The sequence below is a fragment of the Neurospora hispaniola genome (assembly GCF_033458365.1).
Source record: "Neurospora hispaniola strain FGSC 10403 chromosome Unknown B0T23scaffold_1, whole genome shotgun sequence".
In the NCBI taxonomy this organism is placed as follows: Eukaryota; Fungi; Ascomycota; class Sordariomycetes; order Sordariales; family Sordariaceae; genus Neurospora; species Neurospora hispaniola.
Window position 1 is genome coordinate 1244767 of NW_026944406.1, and position 20191 is coordinate 1264957.

Sequence of the window (20191 nt, forward strand, 5' to 3'; positions counted from 1 at the left end):
GTAGGAGGTAGAGCTTTATTAGGAATTATATAGGTGAATTTAATTGAATTTAATATACTTTAAATAATATTAATATTTATAGTATCCCTATCCTTATAATTAGCGTTATATTTATTAGAAAAGTAAATAAATCCGAAAACCTCTTTTAGTTTATTAATATAATTTATATAAATAGTTGGCTAAGGATGGATCTAAAGTATGCGCTTGCGCGTTTCTTTATTAAAAATTTAACGAAGGAGAGAGATCTTTGTGGGTTTAGACTAAAAGTTGGTTTGAGTTTTGTAGAGGAGACGTTTAAACTTAGCAATAAAGATACTAAAGGTATCGTCGCCCTATTAGAGAACGTATAAGGCGGCTTCGGCTTACTAAATTTTATTAGGATTATCATAAATACAGGCCAACTAATTAAGAAGGACTTGGGGGTCGAAGACGCTATTTTCGGAGGATTGAATTAATTGTAGTATAACTAAAGCTTGGATCTTTCCCTTAAACCGGCAATAGATATAAAAAAATTGTACTTTAGTATTACTAATAGCCTTACTATCGAGCTTAAGCTTAACGCGGATTATAGGTAGCTAAATCTTAAAAGAAAAGTTAATTCTAGTGAATTTATCGGTATCGGGTAATTTTACTTTAGGAGTAAAACTCTTACCAATAATCTTAACCAAAAGAAAAAGCTTCTCATTTAAAAGATTAAAGTTATTATATAAAATACGAATCTTACTATTATAATTCTGAAGTATTTACCCCGGGGAGATTTAATCGGCTATAACAATAATTCTCAAGAGCAATAAGTCGATGAAGGGTCGTTGCGTAAATGGGTGTGAGATAGTTATAGTTGATTAAATAAGAAGGTGAGAGTTATTAAATTAAAGAAGAAAATAAATAGGTGCCTTTAAGTAGGGGTAGGTTGTATTACTAAAGGTTAAAGGTAGTAAAGGGAATAAAATTAATAAATATTAAATATAATTTAAGGAGATTATAGAAATAAATAGTTGAAATAATTATTAATTTAATTAAATAGTTAATAATATAAGTTAATAGGGTATAAAAATAGAAAAAGAAAAAATCCGGGTTTTAGACCGCTCCGTTAGTATAGCGAACTTTGAAGTTACATATAATCCTCCACTTTTAATTATAAACCTACTAGTACTCTAATAATATAATTAGGGTTAAACCTAGTTGGGCAACGGGCGCTTCGTTTAATTACGTATAGAAATCGGGTTCTATCGGTCGGATAAAGGTTAATACGATACGGCCTTACTTTTAGCTGTACCAATTAAGAAGAGAGAGAGATTATAATTGCTAATTGGATAATAGTAATAGAATTCGCCGGCCAATCAGAAAAGGGATAGTTAATTAAGTATTACGGTATATAAATTAGGTAAGTGGCTGGTATTGTTAATTTGACGAATATAATAAATAATTAACCATAGGGAATAAAAGGGAAGAAGAAGTGTTAGTTCTAGCTAGTACGGTTAAATATAGGAAGGAAGTGGGTCCCGAGAAGGGATGCACCCAATTAGATAATACAAGTGGATGCGATAAGGATGCACCCAACCAGAAGGCTCAGATAGGAGCACGGGCCACATGGGTGGTCTTGGCAACCAGTCTGGCTCAGCCATGACAAGCCTCACCTCCCTAAGACTTTAAATAAAAATAGATAATTATATTATAAGGACAAAGACCTTTCCTTGGGCCTTCAATTCCCGAAAATAACCTTTAATTAAGGGTATTCTAGGCGCTTTACTATCTAATCTAATTTCGACCCTCCTAAGTAACCTATTACAATTTGTTATTTAAACCCAATTTTAATAGGCTATTCCCCCTATAAACTCCCCAAAACCTAAAACGGAAATAGTAGATTATATTAAAAAAACGTATAAAATTCCTATTAATTTTACCACCGGGGCCGGGAAGTTCGGATAATATTAAGAGCCTAATTATAAACCTAACGGGGCTATAAAAGGTATAAAAGGCTAATTAGGAGGAACTTAGAACAACGAGGCTAGGGTCGTAATATATAAAATATCCTATTACCTGCCCGGTAAAGCCAACGGACCGGGGAAGCCGGACGAAACGCCCTATTACAAACTTAGTAAAACTAATAAATTAGAGAAATTAAATAAGAAATATATAATTATCGCCGCTATACTTCATTATAGGCCTAAAAGGGCTGCCGAATTTAAGAACTCTAAGTAGGGGAATATAGTAGGTGTTTCGCCCTTAATTAGAATTAGGAACTATATAACCCGATTGGCCGCTAATATTGAAAGAGTAATAATAGTATTTTCCGGCCGCCCGGGAAGGATGAAAAGCCCTTTACCGGCCCTCCGGGCACTACTTTTTTATAAAATACAACAATTAGTAACCGGTTTCTTAGGGATAGCCACTTTACTATTTAAGAATAATAACCCTATTAACCCCCTATTACCCTAATTAAAACTACAGTACAAAAGTAGCTCCCTATTTATACAAACAATCACTAAAGTCCGTCTATCAATAAATATAAGGTAAATCGACCCTATAGATATTATAAATATTAAGATTATAATATTTAATTAATTATATATATAAGAAAATTTACAATTGTACCTTATAATTTACATAGAATTCGAAAAGCTCGTAACCCTCTATAAAAGTAAATTAGCCGATAATTTTACGGAATGTATAATAGAGGATATTTACGCTGGGTAAAGATAATAGTATAAAGCCGAATTCCCCGAACGCTTTTATAAGTTTATCGACGTTTATACGGGAGACGTAGAATTTGACGAATTACAAATTGTAATTATAATTACTATTATAATTCTTTCGGGGTATTCAGATAAAGATACGACGGCCTACAAAGCTATTTTAACTAAATTTATAGAGGAGGACGTATAGAAGTTCTACGAGAATGCGGACTATCTAGTTAAAACTAATAAAGAAATTAAAATTAAATTCCTCTAGAAATATTAGAATAGGATTAAGGTTTTCCGTAACCGGGACGCTAAAGAATTTACCCCTTTATATATTTACAATTATAAAATCGAATTTATTTCAGGAAAATAACCCCCTAATACCTATTATTAAATAATATCCCTAATAGAAGCCTCCATTATTAAACAATAAATTTAATCACTAATTCTAGAAGGGGTTTATCTAGCCTTCCTAATTAGTAGTAGCCTTATTATTATTACTAATTAAAAAATTAGGAGGCGAGATTTACATTTATATTAATTATTCCAATATTAATAATATAATTCTAAAGATTCGCTACCCCCTCCTATTTATTAAGAAGATATTAGACGCGATTTATTATATTAAAGTCTTTATAAAGTTCGATATTATTACGGTATTTAATTATATTTATATCTAGAAGGGCTATGAATAGCTTACTATTTTCATTACAAGGTTTAACCTTTACGAGTCTTTTATTTTACCTTTCGGTTTTTAAAGCGCTTTAAGTATTTTCTAGAACTATATTAATAATATATTATACGATATTTGAGACGTCTACGCTACTACCTACCTCGATAACATTTTAATATATTCTAAGGACGAAATTGAATATATAGTATATATAAACGAGGTGCTTAAGCGTATAATCGACGTAGGCCTCTAGTTGGATATTGACAAATATAAATTCAATATAAAATATTTGAAGTACCTTAGGTTAATTATTATATTGGATAGTATCGAGATGGACCCGGAGAAAGTAAAGGCCGTCGTTAAGTAGGAAGTATTATAATTGAGGCGGTAATTCTAATATTTCTTAGGTTCTATAAATTTCTATAAGCGTTTTATCGATTATTTCTCTATTATTATAGCCCCCTTATATAATTTAATTAAGAGATTAACTATATAGTCTTAAGGCGACGCTTAATAAATAACCTTTAAGGAAATAAAAAAGGCGTTTATTATAGGGCCAATTCATGAAGTTTTTAATTAGTTAAGGTTAATAGTTATAGAAATAAACGCTTCGAATTAAGTATTAGGCGGTATACTATTATAGTATAATAATAAGGGGGTCCTCCACCCGGTAGCCTACTTCTCTTAAAAGTATTCTGTAGCTAAATATAATTATAATATTTATAATAAGGAATTATTAACTATTATTAAAATATTTGAAGAATAGTCCCCGGAGTTTTAAAACGTTTAGGACGGTTTTGAAATTCTAATAGATTATTAGGGTTTATAGATTTTTATAACGAATAAGAAGTTTGTACTCTAACATATATATTAGTCGTACCTCCTCTCCTAATTTAATTTTATTATTAAAAATAGGTTAGGCACCCTTTAATTATAATCCGACATATTTAATTGGAAGTTAGAGGAAATATTTAGTAATATAAATAATAATTAATTATTAATCAAAAATAAAATCTTCTTTAATTTATTTATATTTATAAATTATATTACTTCTTACAAATTTAGTGCTAAGGAGATATGCTCCAATGAATTAGTCGAAATTAATTACTACGGTTCTATATATTATTAGGATATTATTGCTACTATTAATAACCCGGGCCGTTATAAGTAGTTTAAAACTATTCGGTACGAAATAAGAAAAGTAGTATTCGCCGAGTATTACATTATTAATAAGCAGGTATATAAACATTTAACAATTATTTTGAACCCCTCCGACCCTGCCCTTTAATTATAATTAATCCAACGCTATTATAAATCTATACCAGCAGGCTACTAAGGACGGAATAAGATATATATAATATGAAATAGGTCCTTTTATTAGTTAAGTATAAATAAGGTAGTATAGTTATATTATAAAGTATATTTATAATATGCAAAAGCGAAATATTCTCGTTTTTCCCTAGTAAGTGTTTTAAAACCGTTACTAGTACTGTTTATATTATAGAAGGATATTACTATGAATGATATTACGCCTATAACCCCGTATAAGAAAGGAGGCCGGGAATTTAAATATATTATAATTATTATTAATAAATTAATTAAAATATAGTACTACATTCTAATAGAAACGTTAATACCGGACGAATTTACTGAACGCTTTATGAATAAAGTTTTTACTCCCTATAGCCTACTTAATACTATTGTACTAAATAAAGGTTTTTAATTTATATTATAATTTTAGAGGGTATTATCCGCGAAATTAGGTATTATATTATAACCCTCTTTAATTTTCTACTAATAGATTAATAATTAAATTGAATATATTAATATAGAAATGGAGTGTTACTTTCGTATTTACGTAGATTGGGCCTAAGATAATTGGGTTAATTAGCTACCTTTTACTAAATTTATGAATGATAATACGAAATTGGATTTAATAGGCGTATCTCTTTTTTTTATTAATTATAATTTCTAGTTATAAATAAATGTCGAATTAATACAACCCTACCCTCCTGGTCTTTCGGACCTATAATATACAAAGTATGTTAAAGCCGGCGATATCGCCGAACGTTTTAGAAAAGTTTTTAATAAAATTATAGCAATAGTAAGACGTACGTAAGTGTACTACAAGGAAAATATTGATAGTTATTACTCTAATACTTTATAGTATTATTCTAAAAATAAAGTATTTCTTAATATTATAAATTTTGTTACTAGCCGCCCTTAAATAAAATTATTACCCTTATAGGAAGGGCTTTTCAAAGTAGCTATAGTTAATAACTATTAAAGTATATTTAATTTACTATTAAATATAAAATATAAGTATACTTTCTATATTAGTATAATAAGGCTATAGATAAAAGTTAATATATTAGGGTAAGATGGTATATAGGACGTCCAAAATAATTAAAGGAGGGTAATAAAATATATAAACAACGTTAAAAATATTATCGAATAGTCCTTTAAAGGGATTGATATTTATTATTTGAAAAATAGTAAATAGAAATATTCTATTGTTTAGAATAAATTTTATATACTAATTTAGGAGCCGGTTAATAATATAGAGTATTATATTAATGTCCTCCGTAAATTTTATATTAATAACCCAGAATTCCTAATCCCTCTATAATAGTCCGCCGTAGAGAAGAGGTACGAACGCGCCGCCCGTAACCTAAATAAAGCTTATGATAACGTAGGACCGGGACTGTTAATGATGATATTAATTATAAAACGGTCGTTTCGATATATAATACTAGTTGCGGATACCTTCGAAAAGGTTATAAACTTGGTAATAGAGAGCTTCGAATCCCTAGAGGAAGAGGATTAGTAATTTTTCATCTATATATTCTAATGCCCGAAGGTATTTTAAATTTAGGGTAATATTATAGGTCTAGTCTATAACTATTATTTAATCGCGGTATTACTACGGCTATAATTACTAATCGATATACGCTCTCTAATTAATTGATCCGTTTAGCCTCGCTACTACTATAGCGGCTACTAAGCCTATATAGGCCCCCCTAATTGGCTATACGCTCCCGGAGGCTCCGTATCATAGCCCAGTCAGACGGGTCATGCCGTAGCAGAACCACTGCACTGGAATACACGGTCGGATACAATAACTGGGATTGGTTATAGATTAAATAAGGAAGAGTAGGCCGCAATGGACCTGGCTCGGGGAGTATATCTCCCACCGCCAGCTACACGCACAACTCTTACCTTTTATTTTACTCTTTAATTGTAAATTCTATATTGAATATTAATAACGCTACAATAGTACCTCGCCCGTTATGTACTTTCACACTATTTACAACTCATCTCTCTACCGGGGATAGTATTAAATATCCCACCTAACAAGAAGAAATTTAAAGAAAAAAGAGCTACAACGCAATAATATAGCGACCGATAACTAAAATTAACGACGGGGTTTATTAATAATTAAATATATAATATATTAAAATCCCTCCGCCTTTTACAAAAGGACCTCCGAAGAGGAATTAAACCAATTACCAACTAAATCACCAATTACTAAATTACATTCATTACAATAGCTTATAATAATACCAAAACCGCGCAATTACACCATATCCATTTTAACCCTAATACACTAAGAAAACATACGCCTAAGGACAGTAAATTACCTCCCTCCGAAGTCTAACGCAAATCCTTTAACCCCAACGACTTCTATAAACCTAATTACTAAAACGCTATTTCCTATACTATTGACGTCGATAATAATAATAATAAGGATATTAATTTATTAGATTTCTCTCCTAAAGAACTATATAAATATTATCTCAACTACGTCTAACCCATTATTCGTCGCACCTATTACTTTATTAATAAGGAAATCCCCACCCGCAATTTAAAAGAATAATTCCTCGCCCTCCTCGACTATATATATCGTAATAATACCGCCTTTATACCCTTCTCTCCCATAACTTCCAAAGGGAAGGCTAACCCCAAAGTTAAATCTTTTAATAGCCCTATAATATACGAACAATTTACTGCTATAATCCAAACGGCCCCCGAAATTATATTTCTAGAAATATACGTTCGTACTACCTTACTTATAGCCGCTATCGAATAAGCTAATAATTTTATTAAAATATTTAACTAGGCTAATAATAACCTCCAGTCCCTAGAAAACTAAATTAATTATTTTAGCTCCGTTACTATAAATTTATTTAAGAAAACTAGTAATACTAATCCTAACCCCCCATCGGGCAAAGCCTTTCACACATCCAACGCAAATTTCTAATAAGCATTTATAAAGAATCAACACTTTAAAAAAGAGAATAAACATTTATTAGCCTCCCTAAAAACCGCCTTCAATACTACAAGCAAAACTATATTAAGTAACGGAAATCCCGACAATTCTAATAAAAACTCTAATAAGTCCGGCGGTTCTAAGAGGTTAAAGAACGGTCCCCCCCCTAATAATAATTATAATAACTATTCTCACTCTAATACCCCCGCTATTACTATTATAACCCAATTTACTAATAGTAAACGTTTAATTGAAGAAGAAAGCGCCGGTAAATTCTATAACGATAAAAAGGAGGATAAGGTTACCTTCAATATTTAATTCTATTAAATTAAGACCAAATTCGAAATTAATATCGATTATTTTAATAATAATTTATAAAAATTTAAACACATTACTAACTATCTAGCCGGTAAAGCCGCCCAAACCCTACTCCCTTACTTTAACCCCAACTATTCTAATCGTTTAATAATTTCCTATAAACTTTTAAAGTATTTTTAAAATAAATATTATAATTATAATACTTATAAGAAAATTTTCGCAAAGTTTAACGATTTAAAGATGAAATACAATAAGTATTTCTAAACTTTCAAAAATACCTTCCAACGTTTAGCCGGCCAATATTATCGCCCCCGTAAATAGTAGAAAAGCAACCTCCGTCGTAAGATTACTAAAGAGCTCCGCCAAGTAGCCGAATCCACTTACCTAAATTCATTAAAACAATTCAATAACTATATCCTATTACTCAATTCCCTAAACGAAGGCAACCGTATAAATACCCAAAAGAATTATTAACGCGAAGATAAACAAGGCTTCTATTGCACCGTAGGTTCCTCCAAAGAGGCAATTACTCCTAAATCCTCCGCTATAAAGACTACTAAAGCCTTCGAACGCCCCTCTCCGGAGGAAATATATAAACTCAACCACAAGGGTCATTATTTCTCCTACTATAAGAAAGGTTATATAAATAGCGAATACCCTTACAAGGAAAAGCTATCTAAATAGTTTAACGCCTACTTAATGTAACAGCACGATTCTGGGCACAGGCAAGGCTGGGCCAAAGAAGCCGATTTGAATAAATTAGTAAAGCTAAAGAAGTAGGAGAGGAAAGGTGGCCGAAGGCTGGCACGAATGGAAGTGCTTATATGCTTCGTTCTGCCAGCCTTGACCGCCTTGACAGGTCGTGCCTGTGAATGCGACCGGTTGTGCACCTGGGTCGCCAGGTGGTGGTGCGACCGGGCATGGCACCAGCCAGTGCTATGACATTACCCCCCCCCTCCTCGCAAGGCTCGGCCCTAGAGCCGTAAGTAAAGTATCTAAAAGTACAAAAAGAAAAAAAATGTGACACGAGTAGGGTTCGAACCCACGATCGCTTCCTAGGCAGAGGATAGTTACCCTCGGGGCGGGGTTTGGCGCTGCTTTGTGGTCTGTTACCTCTACGCCGCTATACTAAACCGCCGATACTACGTATTGTCTCGGTCGATAATCTAGTCTATAGAACTTGCTTATTAATCCTTTGTCAATTCTCATTTCTTTCTTGTTAATTTGTTTGACCGCTTGAGCGTCGTTCCCTCCTGTCCCTCCTTTATAGGTTTATCATCATTATTATGATCCTCCTGGGGTTCGTCTTTCAGCTAGTTTTGTTCCCAAATATCCAATTGTATTGGCGGTCCCGGTTTAGTAGGGTTTTCTTTGTAGAACCTTCGCAGCGCTATAGGGGAGTTTTTGAAGTCTCCTGCTGGATACTACTCTAGGTCTGGGTCCTAGCCCTTCTATTCTACTTAATATAATAACCGGCTATATACCAACTTCGAAGTTACTACTTTCGATACTTCCTATTCTTCTCGGTCCCCTACTATTTCGCTACTGGGGTTTTCATTGGCTTGTCCAGGTAATGGATTGCCGGGGTCTTTTCGAAGCCGGTCTGCGTGGTACGTTTTGCTGCTTTGCCATATAGCTGGAAGGTTGAATTCGTACGAGTGGCTTCGTATAGCCTTAATCCGGTAGGGGGTGTGGGTGAGGGGGTAATTTAATTTATTACTAGGTCGGTCCGTAGACCATCCCTGTTTGATAATAAATACCTTATCCCCTACCCTAAAATCAGGATCCCTCCTACTGCGATTGGTTTAGTCTGTTTAGCGTGCTTGTGCCTTCGTGATTACCTCTCTTGCGGCGGCTTGGAAACCGTCGATTAGTTTGGTTGTATCTTGCGCCTCCTGTCGTGATAGCCGTTCCCTACGAGTGAAGTCTATTGACAATTTAGATTTCGATTCCTAATTGAATGGTATAGGTATTGGGAAGCCGAAGATTACCTTATAGGGCGATAGCCCTCCCAAGCTCTTATGTGGTAGTGTTGCCTGTACTGCATCTAGGGCGGGCAGCGCCAGGGACCAGTTGTCTTGGTTGTGATTTACAAAGGGCTGGAGCTTTTGGTTAATGTATTGATTTATGATTTCGGCCTGCCTTGCGGTCTGTGAGTGCCCTGGGGTACTCAATTTCCAGGTCGTTCCCTAAAGTTTCGAGAGTTCCTAGATAAAATCCGATATAAACTGGGGGCTATTATTGCTAATTACTTCCTGTGGGGGGCTAAAGATGCGGAAAGGTCCTTTATAGAATAAGTATGCAGCGTCTCTGGTAGTAACCGTATCTTTGTAAGGGCAGGTCTAAACCATTTTCGAGAATCGGTCTACAATAACTAGCACGTTGTTGTAGCCTCTTTTATCCATGGGCATGGATTTGAAGTCTACTACTAGCGATTGCCACGGCCTATAGTCGTTTTGGACAGGTATCGTATGAAGCTTGCCTGGTGTTTTGTTTCGGGGTACCTTGGACGATCGATAGACCCAATAGTTATTGATATATTTGTCTACGTTAGCCATCATGCCTGGCCACTAGTATTTGTCTTGTAAGAGTTTCCTTGTTTTATTACGTCCTGGGTAGGCGGTAGCTAACCGGGAATGGGCTTCGTATACTACGTTCGTGCGTAGGTTACCCGTTTCCGGTACTACCAGTCGTCCTTGATATGTAAGGAGGCCGTTTTCAATTTTAAACGGGCCTTCTCCTAATTTAGAGCGATATACCGATAACGACTCATCTTCCCTATTCGCCTTCAATAGGGCGTCTACCAGGTCTAGCCTAGATATTAGGGGAGGCGTCTCTCTATTATTTAGTAAAGCTAGCTCCGCTACTGGAGTGTCTATTTTGTCGCTGGCGAATACGAAGTAGCTATCTTCTGGCTTTAAGAGCCGTAGAGTATGCTGAGCTTCTTTCTTGTTTTTAATGGTCTTTAAGTCTTTTGACTTTCGGGATAGGGAGTCGGTAACTATATTTTCTTTCCCCGGTTTGTACGTTATCCTAAAGTAGTACTTAGATAGGAGTTCGGACTACCGAACTTGGCGACTATTGAGTAATTTCTTGGTCCCGAAATATTCTAGGGCTTGGTAGTCGGTGACTACTATGAAAGGGGCGTCTTGGATACCCTTCAACTTTGGGCGCTATAGTTCCAATGCGCGGATGACTGCCAGGAGCTCCTTGTCGTGGATTTGATAATTTAATTCAGCGGGCGCCATAATTTTTAAGTAGAAGGCTACCGGGTGCTAGTCGCCGTCTTCCTGGAGTTGTGTTATTACACTAGTATATACTCCGTCGGAGGCATTAGTTTCCACCTTGGTTTCCCGGTCGTAGGAGAAATGGGCTAATACGGGTGCTTCGAGAAGTCGTCGTTTAAGCTCGTCAAAGCTCCTCTGGCATTCCTCAATCTATAAGAATAAGGATAGGTCCTTACAAGTTAGCTTGTGTAAAGGACGGGCGATTTTTCTAAATTCCCGGATGAATTTTCAGTAAAAGTTATAAAATCCTAAAAAGGTTTACACTCCTTTGACCGAAGTGGGCTCCTTCTATTCCTTTACGGCGGCCACTTTTGAAGGATCTACGCTTATTCTATCTACGCCGATAATGAAGCCTAAGAATTTAGTTTCCGTTACGTGGAATTTGCATTTTTTGATGTCCGCTTGAAGTCCAGCTTCCCTCAGCCTGGTCAAAACCTTCTTAATGTAGTCCTCATAATCTTCCTCATTATCCGAATAAATAAAGATATTATCGATGTAGGCGTTGTAGAATACGTCGATGTACCCTATTAATGTGTCGTTTATGAAGTGTTAAAATAATGAGGGGCTGTTGGATAAACTAAAAGGTAGGACTTTGTATTTATAGGCTCCGTAGCGAGTTCTGAACGTTGTTAAATCTTTAGAATTAGGATCTATCCTAATATGGTAGAAGGCTTATCGGATATCGATCTTAGTAAAGATTTTTACTTTACTAATCCGAGTTAACGTTTCTTCGATGAGGGGTAGTAGGTAACGGTCCTTCTTTGATAAGGAGTTAAGCTTCCGGTAGTTGACGCAAAAGCGTAGTCCGCTATTCGCCTTTAGTACGAAGAGGATAGGGGCTGCCCAAGGGGCCGAGCTGGCCTCGATGAAGCTTTTCTGAAGATTTTCGGTAATGTACTTCCTATACTCCTCGAGCTCTTCTAAAGTTATTTTGTATAATGAATTATATCTTAGTTCTTCCGGCCGTCGGTTGTTTTCCAATATAATCTTGTGGTCGATAGGACGTGAATCTGGTAGTATATCCGAGGCCCGTTTGCTGAATACATCTCGATATTCGTCGTAGCGATACGGTAGTCGTTCGTTTACCAGCTGTTTTAATTCGGTTTTATCTATCTCCAATGGATCTTTTTGAGCTTGCAAACTTTCAATTAGGCCGTTGATTTCGTACAAGCTAGTGGATTCCGGTACTGAACCACCTTGGACGTAGTGATCGAAAATGACCGCATTGACGACGGCATAGTCTCGGGGGCGCTCCTTTACCTAAGAGAACATCTTTCTCAAGCGGTAGGGACTTTGGGCATCTTGCAATGGATAGTCGACCTTGATCGTATGGTTCCTAGAAGTAGGCTTAGTCTCCGGGGGTTCCATTTCTAGGTGTATAGTTTGTGGTCTATCGTATAGTTCGTATTCTATTTAGTCTATTGCCTATTAATGGGCTGATACCGTGGTGGATCTGAGTGGTTCCCCCGAATAGATTATACTTAGCCTCTAAGGTTTTGAACCTTTAGTTGGTCGTGACTCCGGCCGGATTCCGGCTACTTGCTGTTCCAGTTCTTTGATCCTCCGTAGGACATCCTAGTAAGTGGTAGATTGCTGGGGCTCTTTTGGGGGTGTCGCCATTTCCGGCTTCTTAGTAGAAGGCGGCGTTGATTTTTGTTTTTCGAGGAATCGGATTTGTGATAGGGCCCCATTGTGACGTTGCTTATCTTCCTTCTTCATTAAGGCCTCTCTGCGTTCCATATTTTATTGAAATGACGGGTCGTAAATCAGCTTGGGTAAGGATTTCATTTCGATATCGCCTGTGAACGGGTGTAGCTTTATTTCCTTTGGGAAGAGAAGGTGGTTGGTACGACAATCCGGTAATACGTGGTGTCGAGTTAACTACATCCTCCTAATAATCATATTTCTCTTTATACTGGGTAGTACAATGATCTATTGATCTAGGAAACGGTATCCTTGTATATTAATGGTTACTTTCAACGCTAGGTTTATTGTGTCCGGAGGGGCTTTCTTATACGGGGTGATGTATCCAGGTGTAAAATCTCGATATTGTTGAATATGTAAGCGGTCTACAATTTTTTGTGCGAATGACGCATTTATAATCAACGAGGCGTCGGCTCTAGTATCAATTAGGGCTGAATGAGTTGTTATTGTTAAACTATTATTAACTATTATATAAGGTACGAGGAAGGAGGTACCGCTCCCTCCCAAGCATTTCCGTAAACTGAAAGTACTTGTTGTAGTTGTAATTGGTTTTCTTGTACTGACAATCCCATTTGCCGTGGACACTTCTCCTAAGAAGGAGACTTCATCTTGGGGAATTAGTTTTCCGAGTCCGGTTTAGTGGCCTATTTGTCCTTGTTTTTACTATTCGCTTCTTCACTGGAGTACTAGTCTTCGTCCTCCTCCTCCTTCGCGCTGCCCTAGGTCTGGTCGGCGATTTTTGCAATGCGCGCGTCTAGGGCCTTATTATATTTAGCCTTTTCCGGATAGGTAGTGGATAAATATCCGGGTTTTTTATAAGCGAAGTAAAGTCCTAGACGGTGGAGACGCTTTAACTCGTCGCTGGAGGGACGTTGGTTGAAGGTGTTGGTTGGTTTAGAATAATCGAAAAAGGTCTTGGGTTTTTCCGGGTTAGCCGCTTTGGCTAAATTCCGATGGGAGTCCGTCGAAGGCGTGGAATAGCCAGATCTCTTAGCGGATGGGTTGGAGGTTCCCTTCTAGGCGCCCGTATGGTTAGATATACGTTTTCCTTTATCTAAAGACTATAATAATTTGTAGTAAACATTGAAGTTAGTATCCGGGCTGAGGTAGGAAGGTTCGGCCAGTCCTTTTAGATAGGACGTGAGACGGTGATGCAATTCTGCCTTCCATTGATCCTTGGGGCAGTGTCGCTGTCTAGCCAGGCGAACGAATTTAACTTTAAAGTCTTTGAAATATTTGCTGCTCTTTATGTACAAGTCTTGAAACTTTTGAACTGCCTTCTCGTGGGAGTTATGGTCATGATAGGCTTCCTACAAGTATTTTATAAGCTATTCGCTTATAATTAATCGGTTGGGATGGGTTAGGTTGAGAAAGGGTAAAATATTTTCTGCTGCCGAACTACCAAGTCGATTGAAGATATTGCTAAATTTTGCGCGGTTGTCCGTGTAATAATCGGTATTGACGTAGAACTTGTTCTCCATTTGGTGGTACCATACGTTAAAGGTAACTTTATTTTTTGTAGTATTATTGAAGAAACGAGGGATTTCCGGTACCTTAGTAGACTTCTTTCCGGAGATAGTTACTGTAGATAGGGGGGTTATAGAAAGAGGAGTGTGGCTGTAACCTCTTTCGCGGAAATCCGGGTCCCGATATTTAGGTAACCGGCGGGGTGGTTTACGACTATAATCGTCATCGGAAGAGTCACCGTTAGGAGGGCCTCCGCTTCTACCCCTTCCGGTTATATATCGTCCTTAGGATCTTAGTCTCTCTTTGTCTCTAGATCTACTTCGCGTTGGATCGACTTCCTTTCGATCTTCGGAGAAGGTGACCCTTGTTCGGTGACTGTAGTCTCTAGCTACGGTACGTAAGTGAGAATTAGAGGAGAATTTTGACGAGGGTATGCCTATCGGAGCTTTATCTAAGTTTTTGTATACTTCCTTAATTGAGGGGCGGATGTAAGGAGTAGTCCTAGGAGCCTTGCTCTGCCGGACTGTGATGTGTTTAAGGGAGGGGTCGTTAGGGGTGAGCGGAGCCTTGCTCGTGCTAGTAGGAATAGCCTTATTGTTCGGGACCTCCTTCATTTGCTCGATGATAGCCATTAAATTCTGGATCCGGTTGTTATAAGTATTAATCGAATCGTATAGTTTAAGGTTGTCCTCTTCCAATTGGGTTTGTTTAGAGAGGTATTCCAATTCTATTTTATTTTTCTGTTTGGTTAAGTCCTTTACCCGCTGGTTGAGGTTGTTTTTCTTTCTGGCCAGGTTATTAATACGGCGGTTGAAGTTGGCTTCCGCTCTCCGCGCTTCGCGTTCTACCGAGGCGATGTGGGAGTTGGACTTAGCTGTGAGATTATCGATTTTATTACTAAAGTTTTGAGTTAGGGTGGTAATACGTGCCTGTTGATCCTTACGTTCCTCCCCTAGGGTATCCGCTACTTCTAGGGCGAGTATGCGTTTAATTTCGGTATCTATTGCTTTATTGAAGTCTTCTTTACTTAAGTAGGGGGTTTTATCGGAGAGGGGTTCGCTTACAGTGCGACGTTTCTCTAATGTAATTTGGGCTTTAGCACTTTTCTAGGCTAGAAGAATGATCTAACGATTTAGGCTATTTAGGTTAGCATCTACGCTTCCCGCTAGGCGGTGTAAATGCGGGGTTAGGGCGGTATATGCTTCTAGTATTAAGAGGCGCGAGCGGACCTTAATCTATATATTTACTGGGTCTTTGTCGAAGATTCGTTTGAACAGGTCCATATCTATTGTGCTATAGTATTTGCTAAACTTGGAGTGTTTACCGGCGTTTGTAACGGGTTCGAAATGCAAAGTTCCGGCCTTTTGATTGTCGAAAGTCTGAGTTAATTAGTTGGTTTTGATAATTACGTCATCCCAAATACCGCTCATTACTTCTTTATACTTAAAGTTTTCGATGTGGGGGTGAATATCGCGTATATAGATATACTTGAGGTCTTGGATCGAATAGTGGCCTGATGGGGGGTAGTTGAGGTTAGGCTCGATGTGGTACTTGGGGTCTCGACCGATGGTCTTTGACGGGGCGTCTTCGTCCGGAGGTGAGAGTTTAGTTGCCAGGCCTATAGCTTTGATAGACACGCGACGTAGACGAGTATTGTCAAGTTGGTCTTTGCGGCGATTGAGGACTGCTTCGGCGTCGGCGGCAAACTTGACTTGTTTGAGGCGAGGGCCGGGGGATAGGTAAGTTTGTTTGTTAGATTGATTTGGTGTTGCGTTGGGGGGCGTCTTCTTCGTGCGAGACGCCGAGGGCGAGGGGGAGTCCTTATAGGCAAGGTCGTCGATGGAATTATTTCTAGTATTGTCGTCTTTATTGGAGAGGTAAAGGGACTCCTTGTAATTGTTGCCGTTGTCGGCGGGGGGGTTGTTGTTGGGTTTGGTAGGCGCACCTGGCGTGACCTGTTTCCGAGTGGGGGATCGCGCTATGGCGTCTTTTTTTTTTTTTGTGGAATGGGGTCAACTAGAGAGTGGTCGGGCTTACGGAGTGGGCGTCGTAAGATGGGTTTGAAGCGTAAATCGCACACTTATCGTAGGGTTGTCGATATTGTCTTCGTTGAGCTCGGAGTGCTGATACGAAGCTCGCAACGTCGCGGGGTTCACACGCGACGGGGTTGTCGATGAGGTGGGATGTTTTATAATGTCCCCGTTGTAGAGGTTAGTTTTATTAAAGTGTAATAGTACGATTTTGGGCATAGGTAAGGCTGGGCTAAAGAAGCCGATTTGAATAAATTAGTAAAGCTAAAGAAGTAGGAGAGGAAAGGTGGCCGAAGGCTGGCACGAATGGAAGTGCTTATATGCTTCGTTCTGCCAGCCTTGACCGCCTTGACAGGTCGTGCCTGTGAATGCGACCGGTTGTGCACCTGGGTCGCCAGGTGGTGGTGCGACCGGGCATGGCACCAGCCAGTGCCATGACACTTAAACTCTATTACTAATACTATTTAGGGTAAAAATTCTTCTAATATTAAAGAATTATTCAATACTCCAACTTCTAATAATAAATCTTCTCCCTCGGATAAAGAAACTAACACTATCGAAGGAAATTAATCACTTTAAATTAAAACTCTACCTAAAGAATATTAATAATTAATATTAATAATATTTAATACCTAAATTTCGATCTTTATAATTATTTTAGTAGAAGGTCCTCCTTTTTCATTAAATATAGCGTAATTCTTAATAAAATTATTATTACTACCCCTAATACTCTCGTTAATACTAGAACTAATATTTATATTATTATAAACCTCTCTTTCGCCCGGAAATTAAAGAAACTATTAAAATTACCTATATATAACGATTTTAACCCCGGATATATTACTCCCTATAAGAAATCTAAACCCGATTCTATTGAAATTACCTTTAAAAGATATATTAAAATCTAAAATTATAAAATCTTTAATTAATAAATTATTATCCTTCCCAATTTAAAGTACGATATAATTATTAGAAATATATAGCTAATTTAAAATAACGTCTTTATTAATTCGGCCCATTTATATTTATTATTCCCTTCTTCTTAGAAACCGGATTTCTCCTACGACCTTAAAATGAATAAAAGAGAGGATTCAAAGCCTATTAAATATCTAGATTTCTAGAAAAACGCGGAAGCCCGAAAATTCAAAATGCAAAAGGAAGACTAATACTAACGAAATAACCGGGATTACTACAAGGCCGTCCAATCTCAGATAGCTAAATTAGAGTATCCCGCGGATTCCGAACAAACAAACCCAACCCCTTCATAGCGTCCCCTCTCTATTCTACAATATTATCCTCTATACTCCCTATCTCTAAATGCGATTAAGCAGTATTTTAATCGTATAAATCAATAACTCTTCGAATAAACAAATAAAACGCTATTAAAATTAGACGAACTCCCTTAGGAAGCGCTACTATATAAAATTAAACCCGAACTAACCTAAAATCTATACCTATTGTATAACGCCTATAGTCGATACCGTTTGAAATATAATTAAGGATAGACTAAAAATTAACCCACCAATCTAGCTTTTATAAACGCGGACCCTTTTTATAAAATAGCCAAGAAAATATATATTGGTATAACTAACCTTTATAAATTAAATCAATTTATTAAAGAATAGCAAATTTCTAATATAACCTACTTAGAAATAAATAAAGTAGAATTAAGGTAGCGAATTCTAAAAGAAATCCCCAATTACTACTACAACTTCCTTAAAATCTTTAATAAAGTAAAATTAAACGCCCTACCCGACCTACAATCGGATATTGACTATTATATCCTTTTAAATAAGGGCGCCCGTCCGGAAGATCTAAATTATAATCTATTATATAAAATATCCTTCGAAGAATTAGAAATTTATAAGGACTATATTACTAAGAATTTAAATAAAGGATTTATCGAACCAAGTACGGCCCCCTAAGTAATACTAATCCTATTTACTCCGAAGGCAAATAGAAGCCTTTACTTCTATATAAATTACTAGAAATTGAATACCCTTTCTAAGAAGGACCGCTACCTATTATTATTTATCAAAAAAACCATTACCCGCTTCTCTAAAGCTAGAATCTTTATTAAAATTAATATTCGCTAAGCCTTCTACCGGATCTAGATATTCCCAAATAACAAAGACTTAATTACCTTCTATACTCACTATAATACTTATAAATATAAGGTTCTACCTTTTAGTTTAATAAATAAATTAGTAACGTTCTAATAATTTATTAATAAAATCTTAATAAAATACTTAAATAATTTCTATAGCGCCTACATCGACGATATCTTAATTTTCTTAGAGATAGCGGAAGAATATAAAATTTATATTAAAAAAGTACTAGAACAATTTCGCGATGCTAAACTCCAAACCGATATTAAAAAATATAAATTTCATATTACCTTAATAAAATTCTTTAGTTTTATTATTTCTATAAATAATATATCTATAAACCCCGAGAAAATTACTATAATTCGGAACTAGAAAAAACCTACTAATATAAAGGGAATCCAATCCTTTATCGGTTTCTGCAATTTCTATCGCAAATTCGTAAGGGAATTCGGCTAAGTAGCTTACCCTTTTACCCGGTTAATAAAAAAGGATACCCCTTTCGAATAGACTAAAGAATATTAAACCTCCTTCGATAAATTGAAAGAGTAATTATTAAAAATACTAATACTCGCCCACTTCTCCTATAATAAACTTATATAAATAAAAACTAACGCTTTAAATAGAATTTATACTAGTATCCTATTCTAATTATAATTAGAAGATAAGGATTGGTACCCTATAACCTTCTTCTCTAAAACTATACTCCCGGCGGAATTAAACTATATTATCTATAATAAGGAATTATTCGCTATTATAAAGGTACTAATAATGTAGCGGGTAGAATTAATTAGTATATACCTATTTATTATTATTACCAATTATTAAACCTTAGAGTATTTCTCTATAAAAAAACTATTTAATTCCTATTAAACCGGATAGGTAGAATTAATATTTTAATATACTTTTAAACTTATATACCAACCTAGAAAGGAGAATATAGCTACCAACGCCCTTTCTAAAAAGCTAAAGGACTTCTAAATTGTAAAGGATAAGAAAGAAGATTAACGTACCCTCCGACTTTTCTATTAAGAATAAGAAGGAATATATTCGTTCGCTAGAAATAAGGGAGATATATCGAGTAGTAATATTAATAACTTTATATCCGAATTATACCTTTTAAATAGTAATAAGGAACTACCCGTACTATTAAGTATAAATTTAGTCGACATTCTTTTAAAAGCCAACTACGAAGATCCTTCCTTATCCGTCTATTGAATTAAAGTAAAGGGAAGAAATACAGAATTTAACTTATTAAAAGATAGGTTACTATTAAAGAAGGAAAACTGTTTGGTAGTTCTAAAAAGAGATTTACACCGGGCGTTAATCCATAAAACTTATACTCAATTTATCACCGGGTACCCCGGTAGGAATAAAACCCGCCGCTTTATATTCTAATAATACTAATAGGTTAGAATATTTAACGATATTAACCGTTTTATTAATAATTATTAGATTTATAAAGTATCGAAGGTTCTCTAAAATAAAATACCTGGAAAACTATACTTATTCGGCGTTTCTAATTATATTTAACGCTATATTATAATTAATTTTAAAAGTATATTAAAGGATAAGTAAGGATATAATAATATAATAATTATAGTAGACTAACTATTTAAAGCCTTTTAGTATATCCCCTATAAAGATACTATTACT

The 20191-nt window shown here is 36.0% G+C and overlaps 2 protein-coding genes across 2 annotated transcripts; both read right to left on the reverse strand.

Moving 5' to 3' along the window:
• Positions 1-14261: 14261 nt before the first annotated feature.
• On the reverse strand, positions 14262-14513 carry B0T23DRAFT_306342 (uncharacterized protein; the record flags this gene model as incomplete). The annotated part of the gene is made up of 1 exon (XM_062834370.1): positions 14262-14513. A coding segment is annotated over one exon (252 nt), but the record flags the coding sequence as incomplete, so codon positions are not given.
• A 179-nt stretch (positions 14514-14692) lies between these two features.
• On the reverse strand, positions 14693-16674 carry B0T23DRAFT_416604 (uncharacterized protein; the record flags this gene model as incomplete). The annotated part of the gene is made up of 8 exons (XM_062839637.1): positions 16481-16674; positions 15810-16378; positions 15648-15779; positions 15465-15478; positions 15344-15370; positions 15162-15297; positions 14868-15038; positions 14693-14788 (listed from the first exon to the last, which is right to left on the reverse strand). Exons 1-8 carry the CDS (start codon positions 16647-16649, stop codon positions 14693-14695), a joined length of 1314 nt encoding a protein of 437 aa, XP_062696614.1. The 5' UTR covers positions 16650-16674.
• Positions 16675-20191: the final 3517 nt, after the last annotated feature.